Raw genomic sequence first — 18,735 nt, 5'->3', positions numbered from 1 at the left:
CAGGATCCAGTTCAGTCTTAATGCTCCTCAAACTCCATGTGGCTTTTTTTCCTCACATGACTAATTTTGTGACCGATGCCTCTTTTACTGAAATGTAGCTGAAGATCTGGAAGATATATAACAGCTTCATGTTTTCATGAAACAATATTAATGATCAGCACTGAGAGCTTCAGGAATGGCTCCACGTCTGGCTCAAACTAGCCCTGGTAGGACTGATCGTGACTGAGAACGCTGCTGTGCACTAGGGTAATAAGGTAGTAAGGTAATAAGGTAGTAAGGTATACCGGCGGTGTCTTTCAAAAGCAACAGTATCAGTTTTAATACCGTCGTTGAAAAAAATTGCAATGCACTTATATACAAGATAAGGATTAAATATAAAATATAATTTATTCAATGCCTAAAAATGATTCTTTGTGCAGCAGCACTTATATGTGGTTGAATTTTCAGTTTTACTTCCGCGGTACTTTAATTTTGGAGACTTTTGATAAAGTTTATGAACATGACGTCATCACGTGAGAGAGCGAGAGAGAGAGAGCAAGAGACAGAGAGAGAGACAGAGAGAGAGAGCGGGAGAAAGATGGCGAGTCACACACCGAGTGACTTGGTCCCAAAGAAGAACAGGACTGGCAGTATTTCTGGTTCCGAGCTAACAAGAGGCAGTCTGTAAATTGTGCAATATGAAGGTGATTGAATTTAATTGATGTGTGCGCGGTGCATTCTGCGCAGAAACTGTTCTGGACGGTCAGGTTAGTTTAATTGTTTGACTGTTGTATTTACACCTTTTTAGAAGCTGCTCTTTTTTGTTGTTCAAAGTTGTTCAGGTTGTGATTTTAATTTAATTGATGTGTGCGCAGCGCATTCTGTGCAAAAACTGTTCTGTACGGTTATGCTAATTTAATTGTTTCTTGTATTTGCACTTTTTAAGCTGTTGCTAATAAAAGTTGTTAATATTTTGCACATTATGTTGTTATTGTTTCACTATCAGTGTTTGGCATTCAGCTTCTGAACGGTGTAGGGACAAGCCAACAGTTTGGTGATGCTGTCTGAGCCTTGAGTTGTATTTTTTTATTTAGTCATGGTAATACCGGATACCGGGGTAAAATGTGGAGACAGTATGACGGTATCAAAATTTGGAAACCGCCCAACCCTACTGTGCACAAGGCTGCAAGCAGCAAACAAGTCAGTGAGTCTGTGTGAAAAGCAGCAGCTTTCAAACACACCGCAGCACTGAGGCATGCTGGGATTCCCAGGTTCAGCCTGTTTCCATGCTCCTCCACTTCAGTGAGAGCAGGTCCAGCCACCACTCTGCAGACACTAACAGAGCAGCGAAACACTGGGAGCAGGAGGTGTTGAATAGATAAATCACGGCTGTGTGATTGGTACAGCTGCTGGAACTAATGAATGCTGAAATGTGCGTGTTTGGTCTAAAAAAGCAGAGCGCATGACGCTTCATGTCCCCAGTGGTCTGGAACTGGCTGTCTGAGTCCACCCGCTGCTTTTTCACTACCACTGGAACATTTGTGGATTTCAAACAGCCGGCATGGCGATGGTGGCATTTGAAAAGGTCTCCAGTGGCCTCAGAGCTGTGGCCTGAATGATGCTTCCTACTTCTTCCAGACTCCCGTCACTTCAGAGTTGGATCATGGAAACACTAATAATAACTTTACTACGCTCAAATGTTGAAACTGCGACACACTGCATGCGGCCATGTTGAATGTCAGGTCTCTGAAGTGATTCCAGGTTTGATCCTCCATATCAACCCGAGGGGAGCAGCTGTCTCACTGGTTCCACTCTCCAGGCCTGCAAACACCTCAGAATCTGAGCTCCAGGACAACTGGAGGTCTCCACAGGGGCGGAACCAAAACAAGCACTGAATCCAGTTCAGATGCCTCGACAAATACCTGATCAGGCTGCGAAATGTAGAGAGAAACAGCCTGAAAGCAAAAGTCACCTCTGCCTTCCTCAGTTTGACACCATCTGCTCTGTGAGGGACGGATTTCTACTCAACTTAAACATGCTCCGAGCTGTAGAAATATCAGTGAGTGTGGAGTTGATCACAACAATAACCAGACGTAATGTATCATAAAACACAGAGGAAACCATGGCGGACATTGCTTGACTTCATGTTCAATTTTGCTGAGACTTTCAGCTGATTTGCTATTACTGCTCAGATTGTGAAAACTGGAATAGCTGAAGGTTTCTGAAGTTCCAGAAATATTATTATTATAAATTATTATCATAAATATTTCCACATTCAACAGGGAGACTCACAGAGCAGATCTGGATCCTGGAAGAAATAACAGGTTTACCCTCCTGCAACAGCCACAGAAACCACCAGTGGTCAATTTCTGCACCCAGAAAACCAGATTACCTCAAAACCAGATTACCTCAAAACCAGATTACCTCAAAACCACTGAAGAGGGTCGCAGATGGGAATCCTTCTCACACACATTTCCAAAATGGAAACTGCATCTTTATGTGGGAGTTTGTTCAATGGGACTGATGGTTGGTTCCCACCAGGGGAGGATGAACACACACACACACACACACACACACACACACACACACACACACACACACACACACACAGCAGCAGCAGGTCTCAGGATAATAGTGGCAGCAATGCCACAGCAGCTCAATAAACACACTTCCCCTGCGTTCCTTGGTTTCCTGGCTGAAAGGTCTTTGTTGAGGCTGCTGAAGTCCAGTTTCTGGACCATCACAGAGCTCAGTTTAACTTCCATCATCCAGGTTGCAGCTCAGGCAGCTGACTACAACATCAGCATGCTGTCAACATCTGGAAAGACGGACTACAGTGTCCGTCCTCCTATAGAATTCAGCAGTGACCTTGCTGAAGTTTTCTCATGACTGATTTCTCTGAATTGTTCAGTTTCATCCACAGAATCTTCCTATAGATCAGTGATTCCAACTTTTCTCTTACCATTGCAAACCCAGGCGACCCCCCCACTACCCCCTGTTCAACAGTTGAAGCAACCTCACAACACACTATATGTGAAAAACGTTCTCTTTGCTCAGTTCTGTTCATGATGAGTTCCTGTTCTCTGAGGATGAACCTTCTGGGTTTACACTCTGACTCGGGGCGGTCGGTGATCTGGTGCCTCTTCAGCTGCAGTTTCAGACTTTATTTGGCCAGTTTTTTACCACAAAAGATGCATTTGGCTGCAATTTTCTTCATTGCTTTGATGAAGCCATATCCTATGTTAAAAAAAAAAAGTGGATGGAGGTGACGCCTGTCTGCCAATTAGGTGGTATTTTTTTATTCCTTAAAAGAGGCTAATGGTGCGTTCACACCGGACGCATCGCAGGCGTCGTGAGCGGCGCTTTTCTATGCAAAGTCTATGGTGGACGAGCGTCGTGGAGCGGCGGGCGGCGGGGCGGCGCATCAGGAGCGTCAGGAGCGTCGCTTTTCGACCGTTTCGAGCATCGACGCCCACAACGCACGTCCCCGACGTCAGGATCATCGTGAGCGTCGCTTTTTGAGAGTTGGAAAAACTGAACTTTCGACGCGCTGCCGCTGAGCGTCAACCAATCAGAGACGATCCCTCCGCTGCTACATCACTACGAGTGATCCGAGGACCGATGAGGGCCGGCCAGTGTTGCCAACTTGACGACTTTCTCGCTAAATCTGGCGACTTTCCAAAGCCTCTTGGTGAATTTTTTTTGTCAAAAGCAACTAGCGACAAATCTAGCAACCTTCTCTGGTGCTCTGGAGACGTGACAGGACGTCTCGCTGCTGTCGTCAATGAGCAGCGGGTGCTGCGTGAGCCCCTCCCCCGTCCCAAAGCGCTCACAAGCGGTCAGTCTCAGCAGCGCCCCCTGCTGCAGTCAGAGCAGAGAGGAGCAGAGCAGCCAATAGCCACTTTTCCGAGGACGACGCGGTCTAGCTTTATTTAACAAATAAAGCCAAGCCGCTCTCCTGATGCGATCCGCCATAGCTGGAAACAGAAATCAGCCTCCCGCGTCAAGAGCGTTGCGAGCTTTGTGACCACCTGGTGTCAAGCGTCGTGCTTGAAGCCTCACAAGCGTCGACGACGCCCGCGACGCGTCCGGTGTGAACGCACTATAAGACAGTTTTACATTGCAGTAGAGTGTATCTAAATTTCTAAAAACAGACCAACACCAGAGGTTGCGGTCTCGGTCAGCCTCTCGCTGATCCACTCCGGTTTTCAGTTTATAGGTCTTTTTTTCTCATTGTTTGGAAAGTCTGAGAAATGGAAATTGATATCAATCACACACTGATCTGAACACAGAAAATACCTAGTCTCTCAAATCAAAATCACTGTATGGAACAGCTTCTCTGCCTTTCTCTACAAGTTTCTCACACAGTCTGAACTCATTCTGCTGCCCGTTCGTCTGATGCACGTTATTAGAATTGCTATTTTAAAGTTTCCTCTGTAGCTTTTGTATATTTTTTAATTGAAGAGTCAATCAAACACTGACATCCATTGCTCTCAGATGGTGAGTTCTATAGATGTTGCTATACAGAAAGTTTTTTATTCTAATTTATATGACAAACCAAACAACCAATGCAAATGTGACAAATAATCTGGAAATGTGACAAGTTAACAACTTTCATATTGATTCAGACCGTCTTTAAGACCAGTTCTGTTGCACCGTCTATGAATTAAATGTGTTGCCACAGCTGAGGGAGCAGCTAAAGGCCTTTTTTAAACGGCCTCCGAGGCTCTCAGCTCCTACACCCACTTCATTATGTATTCTAACCTCACTGCCCTGCAATCTGCCCCCATTCACTGCTATTCAGAGCCTCGCTGCGCCTCCATGCAGCTTTAAACACGGCGTGTCAGGCCGGGGGGTCTGCAGGTCAGTCTCTGGAGGGTCCGGGCACCGCCCGCCTGACCTTCACACATTAAAACACTCCAAATGAGCTCATACATACTTTTGAGTTTACAGAGGATCAAGAGTCAAAGAGCAGTCTTTCAGCACTGGGAGGCCAGAATGAAAGCCTGCAGGCAAATTCAATGCATACGTGCAAGAATGCATCATCTTTCAGCAACGACTCTTCTGTTCATCTTCATATATATGAGGGAAGGATTTCTGCAAAGAGAAATGATTACAACACATGTTTTGAGATGCAGACCAAATGAAAAGTCAGAAGGGAGGCAGAGGGAGAATGAGAGCGATGGATTAGAGGAAGAAATGGAGCAAAGAGGGTTAAGCCATAGGCTCAGGTTACATTAACTTGGACCAGGTTTGATTGCTGTTGTAGCTCAATGATGGATGTGAAATCAAGACAAGAACAGCTTCATTTTTCTGAGCTATGCAAAAAAAAAAAAAAACAAAAAAAAAAACGAGAGTCTTCATCCTGACAGGAACTTGACTCATTAGGAAAACTCTGTGGAGACTGGCGACCGAACAAACAGCAACACTGACAGACATGAAACCACGGCCACTGGCGGTCTGATCACATGAGCGTTTCAGCTGGATCTCTGCTGGCAAGCCTTTTCCACCAAACCGAGCAGCTTCCCTCAGACTGATCAACCAAATCGTAGCTTCCACTGCTCCTGTGTCTGGAATGGGATCTGCTGGTAGGTGATTACCACAGGGACACTCTTGTCTTGGTCTGCAGGATGCCATGTTGTCTGTAGGTGTGTTTGTGATTGTGATTGTGTGTTTCTCTGTGTTAGCCCCGCGCTGGTTGGTTACCAAGACGATCAAGACCGAACTGGGACTGGACCTGGCTCCCCATGAGTCTCAGCTGGATAAAAGAGGCGTCGGACATAACATCAGACGGAGCTGGGAGACTTGATAAAACCCACGGACACTCAGCAAACAAACCCAGACCGAAGCCGAACAGGCGTCGCTCTCTGATGTGGTCATTTGTGTTTTTTCCAGCCCATATATTACACACCAACATGCACACACTGACACTCCTGGCTAACCTCAAGAGTTTGAAATATGGAACCCGCCTTCACCATCCTGCCCAAACACAACACGTATGAAGACATTTCCTAACAGCGTGAAGCCTAACACATCCAGATCGTCCTCAGTGAGTCAGACTGAGTCATGTGAACAGCTCGGGCCGACAGTCTGATCTGTGAAGTTGGAAAGTAATATTATTTTATAATCCATCATCAAAAAGGCAGGACACTGAGAAAACTAACCCCACTTACAGGAGTTGAGCAATCCAACATCAGCATGCGTCGGGTAAACAACTCCAAGAAAGACAAGCAGCTGTGTTGGTCAAAAGAGAAAGAACGTTCTGTTAGGAACTGGTGGCAGTGTTCAAATCTAGTCTCAGCTGTCTCTCAGATGTCAGCGAGAAACACCAGTTCATACCTCCAGATGTGGCACAGTGTCTTCTTTTACCAACTCTTCACATCAGCAGGGCCGAACATACAGTCAACGCTCGGTTTTTCTGGCAGAAACATTCACTTGTAGCATGAAGACGGGGTTTGGCATCAAATCAGTGCCGAATCAGACGTATGGATCACTGGAGCTGCAAGTGGCAACCATGGAAGGAGCAACCGAGAAGCATCACGATGAATCAAGGAGGATATTTAAAACTCTCAGTATTATCAGACGAATGTTTCAGTGGTTCAATAAGCCGTCTGAGGCCGGAGGAAAACTACAGACCAACAAACTGGAAAATACAGCAGCCTGCAGTGGAGACAGAAGAACAGCCTTGAAAAACTTGGCAATGCAGTAAAACTGCCGAGGAAACCTTTGGAGGACGTTTCAATAGTGTTGTGTGACAGAGTGCAGAGAAAGCAGATTGTTATCATTCTTTATTTGTGGTGAACAAAACGTTCTAAGCAGTATTTTTATATGCAGAGAGGGAAAAAAGAAGGACATGGACGTAAGAATAATGTGATCTGATCCACTGCATCGTAATCCACTGACCGACCAGAACATTAGGACCGCCAGTTAAGTATTCCAAACTTCCTACTGCTTTCAGACAGGGTCAGAATAAGCATTACGTTCTGGAGCAGTTTGAGCCATGAAAGCTTGTCTGTTGCATCAGTGAGGCTTTTCCACCCATGACTCAGTCAATGGCTCACTGTCTTCTCTTCCTTGGATCATTATCGTCAACACAAGAGCTTCAGTTCTGCAGATTGTTCAAACACTTGACTCTGTTGGATCCTACAGTCGTCAGGTTTGAAGAGGCTTGTAGGTGAATTCATACAATTAGAATCAAAATGTTTTAATATCACAATAAGATCTGTCTGGGTGGTTTTAGCTGGATTAATTTAAATTTCTAAGTTGTTTTCTTTTTTTGGCTGAGTCATAATTTGTTAGCAACTTCATCTAATCCTGGAAGAGCTGACTGAGACATGAGGGCAACGCTGCCACCTAGCAGCCAGGAATGTAAAATACAGTGATAGTGATAGTGATAGATGGGTTTTGTGTGACCATGACAGCACAATGAAAAAGTTTTATCCTTTGTACTTACTTAGTTAATTCAGCTTGATTCAATTTTATATTTCTGCTGAGCCAAATACAACAGGTTCTGTCAAAGTGCCTTAACTAACAGAGCAAACAGAGACTGTGGAAACTCAGTCTGAAAAGGAAGAAACCTGCAGAACCAGACTCAGAAGTAGGGGTGTGCTGTCTTTGGCACCTTATGATTTGACTCAATTACAAGTCAGAGTGCATCGATTATCATGATTATAGATTATCTATTGTAGGTGCATCTCGTCCTCCAAACAGGATTTCCTTTGAACAAGGTCTATCTGCCAGCACCCATTGAATGAAGCAAAACAAATTTATCTCCATTATTTTTATCGATATCAGTGCAGTGCACGCATCACGTTGCAGCCATCCTGCATGTTTTCCTCAGTGCTTCAGTTCGGGTCTCACTGTACATCTGAGGAACTGGATCTCGGTTTGGGTCTCGGTTCCCATGTCCGCATCAGAGCCAAAAGCCGCTGTTGTTGAGGACAGAACATAATGAAGGTAGCGACAGTTTGCTTCACCACGTCAGAACTGTGGGGAAGTTTTCTGAATCCTTGCTCACTTCGCTGGTTAGTAGCAACAAGCGGAGTCTCCTCTTCCTCTAACCCGGGGGGGGGACGCCTGCGGTGCTGTCTCATGCTCTCCATGTTCCCACTGTGCTCCATTCTAGTTTTACACGCCTGACACATGGGGTGGTTCTGTCAATGCTCTCTCTGTTTTCATGTTCATAAAAACCAAAATGCCTCCACACGATGGATTTCAGCCCTGAGGAGTGAACTTCATGCTCGACCTGCTGCAAGCAGAGCCGGATCGGGACAGACGTTTTGTCTCAGATCTGTCCCCATCTGCTCTGTTTGCAATGCTGGTTGATAGGATGTATCAGTCCTGCACCAGGCTTCCTGAAGAACCAGACTCAAAGGAGACTTTCTGCAGAACCAGACCCAGAGGAGGAGACTGAGTTGAATAGCTTCAGTCGGTATAACTACTAGGGGTGTCCTCAGATAGTCGACGATTCGATGATTCGTTGGAAGGGGCCTGATTCGACTGCCAATCACGCAGTCGAAGCATCGAAAAAATGTGGTTATTAAACGAGGACCATTCCATCACAGCTGTATGGGGGTGCTGAATGACTGATTTTACATAGAATTGCTTGGGTTTTTTTTCCCAAATAAACATGATATAAAGCCTATTTGATATACATGTTAGCCTATCAAATACACTGTGGAAAAATTTACTTAACTTGTAGTTTTATTCAATATTCTATCTATTTAGTGTTTGTGAATGAATCACCATGGTGAGTGGCACAATCCGATTTTGCGCAGAGCTCCGTCACAGAGCAGCATCTCGGTGGTGATTTGGCTGAACTTTAAAAGGCTCAAAATGTCAAAAAAAAAAAAAAAAAAACCAGAACTTCAGACCAAGTCAAAGATGATCCAAAAAAAAGTCAAATGCAAGTTGTGTCCTTTCATATCACTTCACAACAACATGGCTTTCCACATTAAACGGGTAAGTAGCCAGATAATTGGGCTAATAAAAGACGGTTCTGTTACTCAATTCTCATTTTTAATGCTGACTTTTATTTCGTTTGATTGTAATATTTTAGGTTATTATTATATTATTATTTTTATTTATCTAAAAGGCTAATTCTATTTAATTTAGTGTTTGTTTTTGCATGGATGCTGCGCTGCGAAACGGACCGACACAGTGCAATTAAGCCTGTTTCATTTAATTTGAGCAGATAATGTGAGAAACTGTTTAGCCAAAAAATGTGAGCTTATCTGCAGAGATTATAGATATAAATAAATGACATGCTTTAGCCCGTTTGTTAGAAGAGGGTTTGGTTCTGCTCATTTGAACTGTACTTCATTTGTTTGATGTTTAGAGTCACCGACACTTTGTTCCAGTCTGTGTTTCAGTGTGGAGGAAAAAAATAAGTGTTGTTTTACCTGACTGCACTGCTTTTTTTTTTTTTTTAATTTTTTTTTTATTAGTGCAATCAGGGCCGACTGACGCTCCGTGCGCCGTGTGCCCACCGCTCTGCACTGTGCTGCGCTGCTCCGACGCCCAGTGTAGGCACGCTTCACTCCCCCCCCACCCCCGCTCCCCCCGCTCCGCCAAACAAGATGATAGATTCGACCATCAGTCGACTATTGGCAGACTTGGACGAATCAGATTCGACTATGGAAATTCTTAGTCGGGGACACCTCTAATAACTAGTAAGTGATTCATTATTGAGTTCAGAGTGAAACAAACCAACAGAAGAGCTGAAATAAACTCTTGACATGACGGTCAGACGGTCCCTCAGCTCTGAAAGGGTAGCTGAAGGCTTTCAATCTGCCACAGGCTAATGCTAATGCTACTTACAGCTGTCTTATTCCTATTGTTCCCACCGACTTTGCTCACACACACATTCACAACGATGCTCAATATTTCACTTCAAATGCTTGTTTTGCAGAAACATCAGAGAAACTTGTGTGAAAGGAGACAATGAAACAAAACAACCATCCAGAAAGTTCAACGGAGCCCTGACACTCACTCTGTAGTTTAAGTGGAAGATGTTTTCCCGTTTCTACGAGCAGATTTCAACCACCGCAGCTGCTTGTAATGTCACGTTTAATATCTATGACTGGAAAACAGCGGAGATCAATGCATCTGCAGGAAGCCTGAAAGATATGAGCCAAAGCACAAGCTGGCCTCAAGAAGAAGACTTCAGGTGATGAATAATACAGTAGCATGGTACAGGAGGACCTGTGAGTGGAGAAGTCCTTCAGGTATCTCATCCTCCTGGTGGACATTCCTCCTGCCTTCTGAAAACATCTCCAGGCTTCAGCACTTCCACACAGTAATAAATAGTCCTTTACTCCTATTTTCCCCCAAAACAACAGTAACAGTTTGTGTTCCACCTGCAGAGTTTGAGCATGACTCGTTCAGGTTGAAAGAGAGTGATCAACAGTCTCTGACTCCACAACACTGACGGGATTAAAAGAAGAAAACCTTCAGCTGAAAGTGCGAGCTGCCGAGCTTTAGAGGCATGCTGGAGATTCAAATCTCTGATATTTATCACAGTCAGAGTCCTGCTCAGTGCTGCCATGTGTGGTAAAAAGCTCTTTATCCAGTACTTCACAGAGGTGTTTTTCTAGAACGCCAACAGCAGAAAAACGTCTAAATAGTGTTTGTTTAAAGATCAGTGGGCTGACGTGACCTGCACTCACAAAACCTCCAAGGCAATGAAGCAAAACATGTTAGGGTTTCATAGCTCATAATCAAGACTGGAAGCTTGAAGCCAATGAAAACATGGAAGGAAAGGTTCAGAAAAATAACGGAGCCACGGGGAACGTCAGGAAGACAAACGATAGCAGGCTCCATTACAGAGGATGACCGGGCTTTTTTTTTTTAAGTTGTCAGCCTAAGTGAAGAGTTGGTCAAATCAGACCTGAACCACAGATGAGCTGCAGAGCAGCTGTGCTTTTCTTTAGTTCTGTCACATGCAAAGTGCACGTAGGTTTCTGTTCCTTCATCAGAAGATCACCTAGCATTAGCCACTGGCAGCTAGGACGTCCCGCAACACGCCGCCCATGCAGAACTCTTCTCTCCAGGAACTTTATGACCTTTTCACTGCCATATACTCCTTCGGTTTTTGCTTTCATGACGTTGGCTTTCTTTGTTTCCCTTGGTTTCAACGTCGTAACACACTATATCCTGCTTCTAGCCAAACTCAAATGAATTTATTCTCACGTTGTGATGTGACTGAAAGCTTCCTCCACCAGCACATCCAGCTCCACAGTGTCTCATTCCGACACAGCAGCCAACATGGAAACATTTCCAGCAGAATAAATGGATAAACAAGCTCTATTGCAAGCAAAACCCTCATTTGAACACTACTGAAGGCGGCCATCACGTCATTCTGATTTGACACAAACTGAAAAGGCAAACAGGGCGTGAGCCTGCCATTGATCAGACTTGACCCACGCTGCCTGTAAAGCCAGGGACCCTCCTGAACTCCAGTCCAAATACATGTCCCACCTCGATTTACCAACATCGACAGAAGAAAGTTCACGGTTCTGTCGTGGAACCATAATTCAAGCATTGTGTCACCTACACAACTTGCCCACTGTGGAAAAATGAAAACCCTTCGTCCTCATTTATCACAAATCACACTAGTCATGGTAGGAATCTAACTTGGCCTGTTTCATTCCCCTCTGATGAATTATCGCATTGAATAATCGCTTAATTTAATTGGTCATCGACTACATTTACGTGTAGCCTGGTATTTCTAGGTTGGAGAGCTATAGGAGATATTTCTCCTCTATGTTCAAAGAAATCGTCATTTACACAAACCCACATGAACACCTAGCTAAGCTGCTATGAGCATGTCAAACCTAAAGGGGGCAGTGTGACCAGAAGACAATTAGAATTCTTGAAATAACACAACACAGCTAGCTAGTGGCAACATGTCAGCGCTAATGTGCTAGCGCCTTTTCCAGTCTACATTGTTTGTGTGACTAGTAATGAGAGTATTCTGTATGGTTTCAGGTTCACAGACTGAACCAGCTGAACGGGCCTCTGGCCGACAGGAGTTATTAGAGGATCTGATCAGCTGATCAGATCAGCTAGCTTCAGCAGCTAGCCAGACCTCACACTGCGGCTGATGTTTCTGTCTCACTGCGGCGCTAAACGAGGCCGTCGTCTTCAGCTTCGCTACCGAAACGTTCAGTTTCACCAAACAGAAGACGATCTGTGCTCACAGCTTTGAGGCCGGGTAGAGATGTGGACGGAAACGACTGAAACGGCAAATGGAAGCATGCTAGCAGACGTGACGAGTGTCCGGCTGCGGTTTCTCCGAACGCCACGACCAGCAGGGGCAGAGGGAGGAGCTCATCGTCCCAATTAAAGCCCTGCCGTGATCAGATGCCTGCTTCTACTGCTCAGCACCCCCGAGCACACACACACACACACACACACACACACACACACACACACACGCACACGCACACACACACACGCACGCACACATGCACGCACGCACGCACACACACACACACGCACACACACATGCACGCACGCACACACACACACACACACACACACACACACACACACACACACACACACACGCACACACACACTTGACCCCAGTGACACCTGCCTCCATTGACTCTTTCCTTGTGCTAATTTGAAAGCAGGCCGTCCTAATCCCCCGCCGCAGAAGGCTCCGCCCCCTCCGCCTCGTTCTCCCTCGCTGTTGATTCAGTCCGGTCTGCGGCGCTGGCAGGACTTTAAAGGAAAGCTGTTTCAATGGCGTCTCAGTGCAGCTCTACAATGCCAGCGGACGGGGGGAGAACACCCGGAGCCAGCGGACGGTCTGTGTTCTCCTCTGAGCGGGAAACGATAAAGTGACAGTTTATAAAGCGGCCGGCGGAACCAGCGGCAGCGTTTCCCGTCCTGCCGCCCGGCGTCTCAGACGGAGAGGCTTTGGCTGTGAAACGCTGCAGCTCAGCCTTTTCCTGCATCTGGCCTTTCCAGATGACAACAATCAGTTAGGAAAACACAATCCAAGGCGGCTTTTCACCCCGACCGCCGACTGTTACTAACGCACCTTTTGTTTTGGCTCGTGTGAGGCCAAACACATCAGCGAATGAACCCTGGAATGTGAACAGAGATAAGAGGAGAAGAAAACACCCGAAAACACAAACTCCAGGGTGGCATGGACCTCACTGCGGGGTTTACAGAGCAGCTAGTGCTTTTTAAAGTGACTGGATTGTAAATACAATTAGGACTGAGATAAATTTGACATCCTTTACGTCTTCCGGTCGTCCTGCACACCTCCAGCAGGAAATGCTGCAATGATCATCGGGACTTTGGTGTGAAGGGAGCTTGTCTAATGCAAGGATAAATCCTAAAAGGTGAATTAATTAACTTGATCAATCCCAATCACTGACAATAGAGATTCATTCTCCGTGATTATTAGAAGTTCTGCTCTCTGGTACGACTCGTCGTTCTGCAGAGACCTTAACCCTAACTCTTCATTTTTGCGTTCCTGCAGTTCTCACATTGACCACTGGAGTGGCGCCGCTGGTTAAAGCCGCCGTCCTCTGACAGCTGCACCAGGGGCGAGCGCCACGTCGAGCCAGACCACCTCCGCTCCCAGAGGAAGACCTGAAGCCTGGAAAGGATGGGAGCTGCTGACCCAGCTGCAGCGTGTACGCTCTGACACTCCACCGTGCACGAAAACGCTGGAGACCCGCCCACGAGAAGGAAACACAACGTCAGGATGAGATTCTCAGAGAAACGCAGAGACGGTGTGCTCTTTACGTCCAGTCTACAGGAGACGGACGGCTGTGGCTGGACGATAGGCAGACGGCTGTCTGGCAGTCCGTGCACGTCAGTGTAAACATGAGCAGCAGGGCAGAGCTGCCTGCCGTCTCACTGAAGATTATTAACGATCAGCTGTTTCATCTGGGCTGCTGTGGTCACCTGACTAACCTGCTCCCGGCTTGATGTTGTCTTCACGAGCTTCAGGTGGAAGCAGCCTCATCCTGCTGTGCTGCATCCAGACGGGATGTCCTCTGACAGTCAGCACTGTGTTCATGCAAACCGTTCAGGAGGCAGTATCACAGCTTCTCCTGCTGGCTCCCGGCGCTCTGAGACCCGGAGACACCTCCGTCTCATCGGCCAGCCGAGGACTGGGAGACAGCGCTGCCCGTTTAGCAGAGAGACGCTCGTCTTCTTCAGAGGATGAAGGTGCTCAAGATGTGTTCCCGGGCTTTAAGTCGACCGCACGCTTCACCTCCTGTTTGAAAAGGCGGTGCTCACAGACAGCTGCCGGATGGGGTCCATGTCCATCCCTCCTCTGAACACAGTCCAGCTCCAGACCAGTCCTGACCCCTTCTCCTGTCAGACTCCTCGCTGTCCACGTCTCTCAGGTAACGTCCCCTCATGAGGACACTGTGTCTCAGACTCTTTCTGATCCGACTCTGAACTGAGGGAACGTTTCTTCTTCGCCTCCTGGAGAAACTGGTCCAGCTGACGAATGGTCTGCAGCACTTCCTGGTACAGCATGAGCATCATGTGACCAGGGAACGCCTCACCGAGGACTCCGTCACATTCACCCATCCACACACATTCACACACTCTGTCCTTCCACTGGGAGCAGCTCTGGCTTCAATGTCTTGCTCAAGGACACTTCAACATGTGGACAGATATGGAATTGAACCTGCAACTCACTGATAAATATCATCTCTACAGGAATGATTTTAGTAGTTTGAAATGACAAAGCTGTCCAGTGAGAGTTTCTTTTAAAAACCTTTAAAAACAACTCAGTGTCATGTCTGGACTGGTCCTGACGTCTCCGCCGCTCTGACAGGCTCCAGAGCGCCACTTTCATGAACAGTGATCATTGATTCCATTATTGTTTATCCTGAGCATTGCAATTGATCACATCCAGATCCTGACCGGAGCTGTCCGTTTAAAATACAAGTCAAAAGATTCAAACTGGAAAAGATGCTCAGTCATTATGCAACCCCCATTACCCAATGTCTTCGTTTCAGCAGGATTATTTGTTTCCACTCCAGATGTCCTGATGGACAGTCCCATTGGAATGAATGGTTCATGATTTAGTTGAGTCCCTGAATTCAGAAAAACCCTAAAAAATTTCAGAAAATGATTTTAAAACATTTAAAATCAACCACAAAAAAATGGAAACTTTTATAGTGCACTTATTTAAAAAAAAAATCCCAGCACAATCTGATGCATTTAAATTAATAGATTTAATTGGCAACTAAGTATTTATTTATTTATATTAGGAAGTATTTCAATAATAGTAATAAAACTGTAAATATGTTGATAGATGTTAAGAGAACTGGAGACGACTGGAGGTGGAGGCAGCTGCTCCAGCTCGACTCTCATCATCTGATCGAACCTGAACCCTCCTGCACAGGACCCTCTGCTGGTCCCCGAACCCCGCAGGGGAACCTCAGACCCCTCAGACGGACCCCGAACCCCCGCGGTGCCCCCCACGCCCCCACTTACCGGCTCGTCCGTGCGCTCCTCGTAGTAATCATAGTAGTCGGTGCGCGTGGCCAGGTTGGTGTAGAGGAGGAAAGCCAGGAACAGAGAGACTCCCAGGAGGTGCATGTTGGAGTCCGGAGGTGCAGATCCTCAGAGTGAGGACGAAAAGAGGCGCGAGCCAAGATCCGTGAAGGCTGGAAAGAAAAAAACCCTCCGATGGTCCTCCGCAAGTCTCCGGAGCCCTGGGAGCGTGTCTGGAGCTCCTCGTTGCGCCGCTTTGTGCGTCCTCCGCGCAGCAGCGCGCGCCCCCGGCAGCACGTGAGAGGAGCCGCTGTGGATGGACGCGGAGACACCCGGAGGTTCGAGGAGGGTCCGAGGAGGGTCCGGTGGTCTCAGCGGGCTCAGCGCTCTGCCCCCTGCTCCAGAAAAGTGCACAAAAAAGTGCAGGAAAACGCACGATCCTTCCTTCAAAATAAAAGCGCACGCATGGACCCCCTGCTGTTTGAAAATATGACGTGATGTAGCGGACACCCCGCTGTAGACATGTATCATATATCACACCTTAAGGAGCTGAGACCCTGAACGCGGCGGAGCTGGGACCTCTTTTAGAGAAATGTGTGATTTATTATGGAGCAGGGGCTTCTGCTCTGTAAATGTTTGACTCCACCTCCAGGATGCTGCTCCAGGTCAGGGTCCGGGACCAGCTGGGAAGAGGTCTGCATCCACCTGGTGAAGTGAGCCTGGGAGGAGGTGAGGGCATGGAGAGGGACTGAAGCCCGTCAGATCCCCCTCAGGTGAGAAGGGTCAGATGTGTTTCAGATGTCCCAAAGCCACCATGTTACCCGTGCCATCAGATCCGGGATTGTCTCTCATTTTGCCACACAGGGAACACACAGTACGTGAATGCATGAAGGTACAGGGGGTCACATGGCTTCTCAGGCTTCAGGAGCTAACTGTAGCATAAGATGTGATTACAGCAATGCAACCTGGCATCATCCATGGCTTCACAGCTCAGGACTGGTTCAGAGGAAGTCCAGAAAACGCTGCCAGTACTCCTGTTTCTGTTCCAATGTGTCGCCTGATGAAACGCCGGGAACAGGCTCTGAGATGTTTCGCCAGCGTCGCTCACATCTCACTGCTTTTCAGACGTTGCAGCTCCACAGAGCAGGTGAGGACCTGTCATGTACCGAGGACCACCAGAGGACGAGGACAGCCTGGGACAGCTTTCACTGTTAATCCTGATTCGTTTTAGTTCAGTTTAGGTCTCGTCTGGTCCAAGCTTCAGCAGCAGTCTCTTTATTAATGATGAAAAAAACTCCTCTCACAGCTGTGAATCTGCTTTACTCTTCCAGCGTTAGCAGGACGTCCAGGCTGTCCACGTCTCACAGGCTGTCCAGAGCGAGCAGAGAGCTGGACTCGGGATGTTCAGGCAGCCCGGCTGTCCTGACGGCCGTTGACTCTGGAGGTTCTGGCTCTCGGAGGTGAACTGGTGACCACTCCGACCAACCGGCTTCCTCCTCAGATCACGTAGTCCAACACCCAGAGCAGCAAACCCAGACGAGACAGACGGCAGCTGAAAGACACCGGCTGTCTGTCCCTGGTAACTTCACCGTCCCCTGGCTGGATCAGTCCCATACAAACTGAGGGAGACAGGAATAAGAAGAGACTGACACGTCTTTACTCAGCCTTTAAAGAAGGGATCAGATGAAAGGTTCTGCTGAAAACAGCTTCAAACAATAATCATGTAAAAGTGATGTTAGTCCTGAATTCAGCTCTCATTCACTCATTCACAAACTGCACTACGGCACTGCCCACCCACCAGAATACAACAGAAGTATGACCAGGTTGTCCCATCAACACCAATTCCTGCATAATACTTCAGCATTACATATTTGCAATAGTTTTAATACCTAACCTCAGAGTATTCATTCATTCATTCATTCATTCATTCATTTTCTACCGCTTTATCCCTTTCGGGGTCGCGGGTGGCTGGAGCCAATCCCAGCTGCTGTGGGCGAAGGCAGGGTATGCCCTGGACAGTTCGCCAGTCTGTCGCAGGGCTGGAACCTGAACCTCAGAGTATTTGGTGAATATGTAATATTCAGTCGTTTCATATGTTATTCTTTAAAGGTGCATTAAGGAGTTTGCACGTTTTATGCAAAACAGCACCCCCTGCAGGCTTTGGGCATAATGCAGTTTAGTGAAAAACTCGTGCTTGTGGCTCCCGTGCACGGAAGAGGGGAACTCCTTCCTCGCTCTTTTAGCAGCGCTCCAGTAAAATGTAAGTGTCTTCTGCCTGGTGGAGTCTGTGTGGAGCTGTGGCAGTGCTAGAAGCCAGTCTGTTCTGACTTTCTGGAAGATCCTGCTCAGTTGTTGCTCACTAAGCATCTGGAGTAATGGCGGACAAAATGAAACCTAACCAGCCGGAGCGCGCATTACGTCATTCCTTTCAAACTCTCCCCCAAAAAAACTCTGGTGCCGGACCGGCACTGAAACTTTCAAGTGACAATTTAGCGCTGTTGGAGGTACTTGTAATGAATATGTCAGGGCACATTGTACACATCATTAAAACTGTGTAACATATTTATGGTGGAAAATAAGTATTTTTAAAGTTGAAAAACTCCTTAATGCACCTTTTTACGTGCTCATGCTTTGTGTCTTTGTACAACATGGAGTTGTGATGTGTGGTGAATAAAGACCTCATGTTGATGTTTAATTCTGGACATTTGAGCAGAATCTGCAGAAACAGGCTCATATAGCAAGACCAACTTCATACCTGATGCAATGGAGAAATATCAGCGTTATAAAACAAGCTGTGCTGAACAGTCGCAGCAGTTTTTATAAAGAGCTACCACTTCTCAGTCTTTCAGTACCATCTTTCCACTGATATACACCCAGCATCAGCTTCCATTTGTTTATCATCATCAGTGACCTGACTGGAGTTTGGATAATAAGAGCACATTTCTTCATAATATCCAGAGATGAAATGATTCAGGGTTCCCTTCCAGAGCATGCCGGATTCTGTCAGTTTTATCACAGCTGCACTTCAACTGTGAGAGACGGAACCTGAAATAAAGTCCAGGAAGCCACATTGGAAGATTTTGAAATGATTAATTAGTATTTCATTGCATGACACAAGTATTTGATACATCAGAGAAACAGAACGCAATAACAGAGATCAGATGTTTCCTGTGGTTTGGCCCACGCCTCCATTCAGACCTCCAGATCCTTCAGGTTCCAGACCTGTTGCTGGGCAACACAGACTATCAGCTCCCTCCAAAGATTATCCTTTTG

General features: G+C 46.7%; 1 protein-coding gene across 1 annotated transcript in view; it reads right to left on the bottom strand.

Annotated features, from left to right (window-relative positions):
- The window catches only part of vegfc (vascular endothelial growth factor c), a 50,197-nt gene extending 34,241 nt beyond the window's left edge, over positions 1 to 15,956 (bottom strand). Inside the window, exon 1 of the mRNA XM_030094443.1 lies at positions 15,463 to 15,956. Within this exon, the coding sequence (XP_029950303.1) occupies positions 15,463 to 15,567 (105 nt within the window). The 5' untranslated portion in view covers positions 15,568 to 15,956. The remainder of the gene's footprint in view (positions 1 to 15,462) is intronic.
- Positions 15,957 to 18,735: the final 2,779 nt, after the last annotated feature.

The sequence above is a fragment of the Salarias fasciatus genome, chromosome 6 (assembly GCF_902148845.1).
Source record: "Salarias fasciatus chromosome 6, fSalaFa1.1, whole genome shotgun sequence".
NCBI classification, from domain to species: Eukaryota; Metazoa; Chordata; class Actinopteri; order Blenniiformes; family Blenniidae; genus Salarias; species Salarias fasciatus.
The sequence above is the reverse complement of the archived record's forward strand: the minus strand, read 5'-3'. Positions and strand labels throughout refer to the sequence as shown.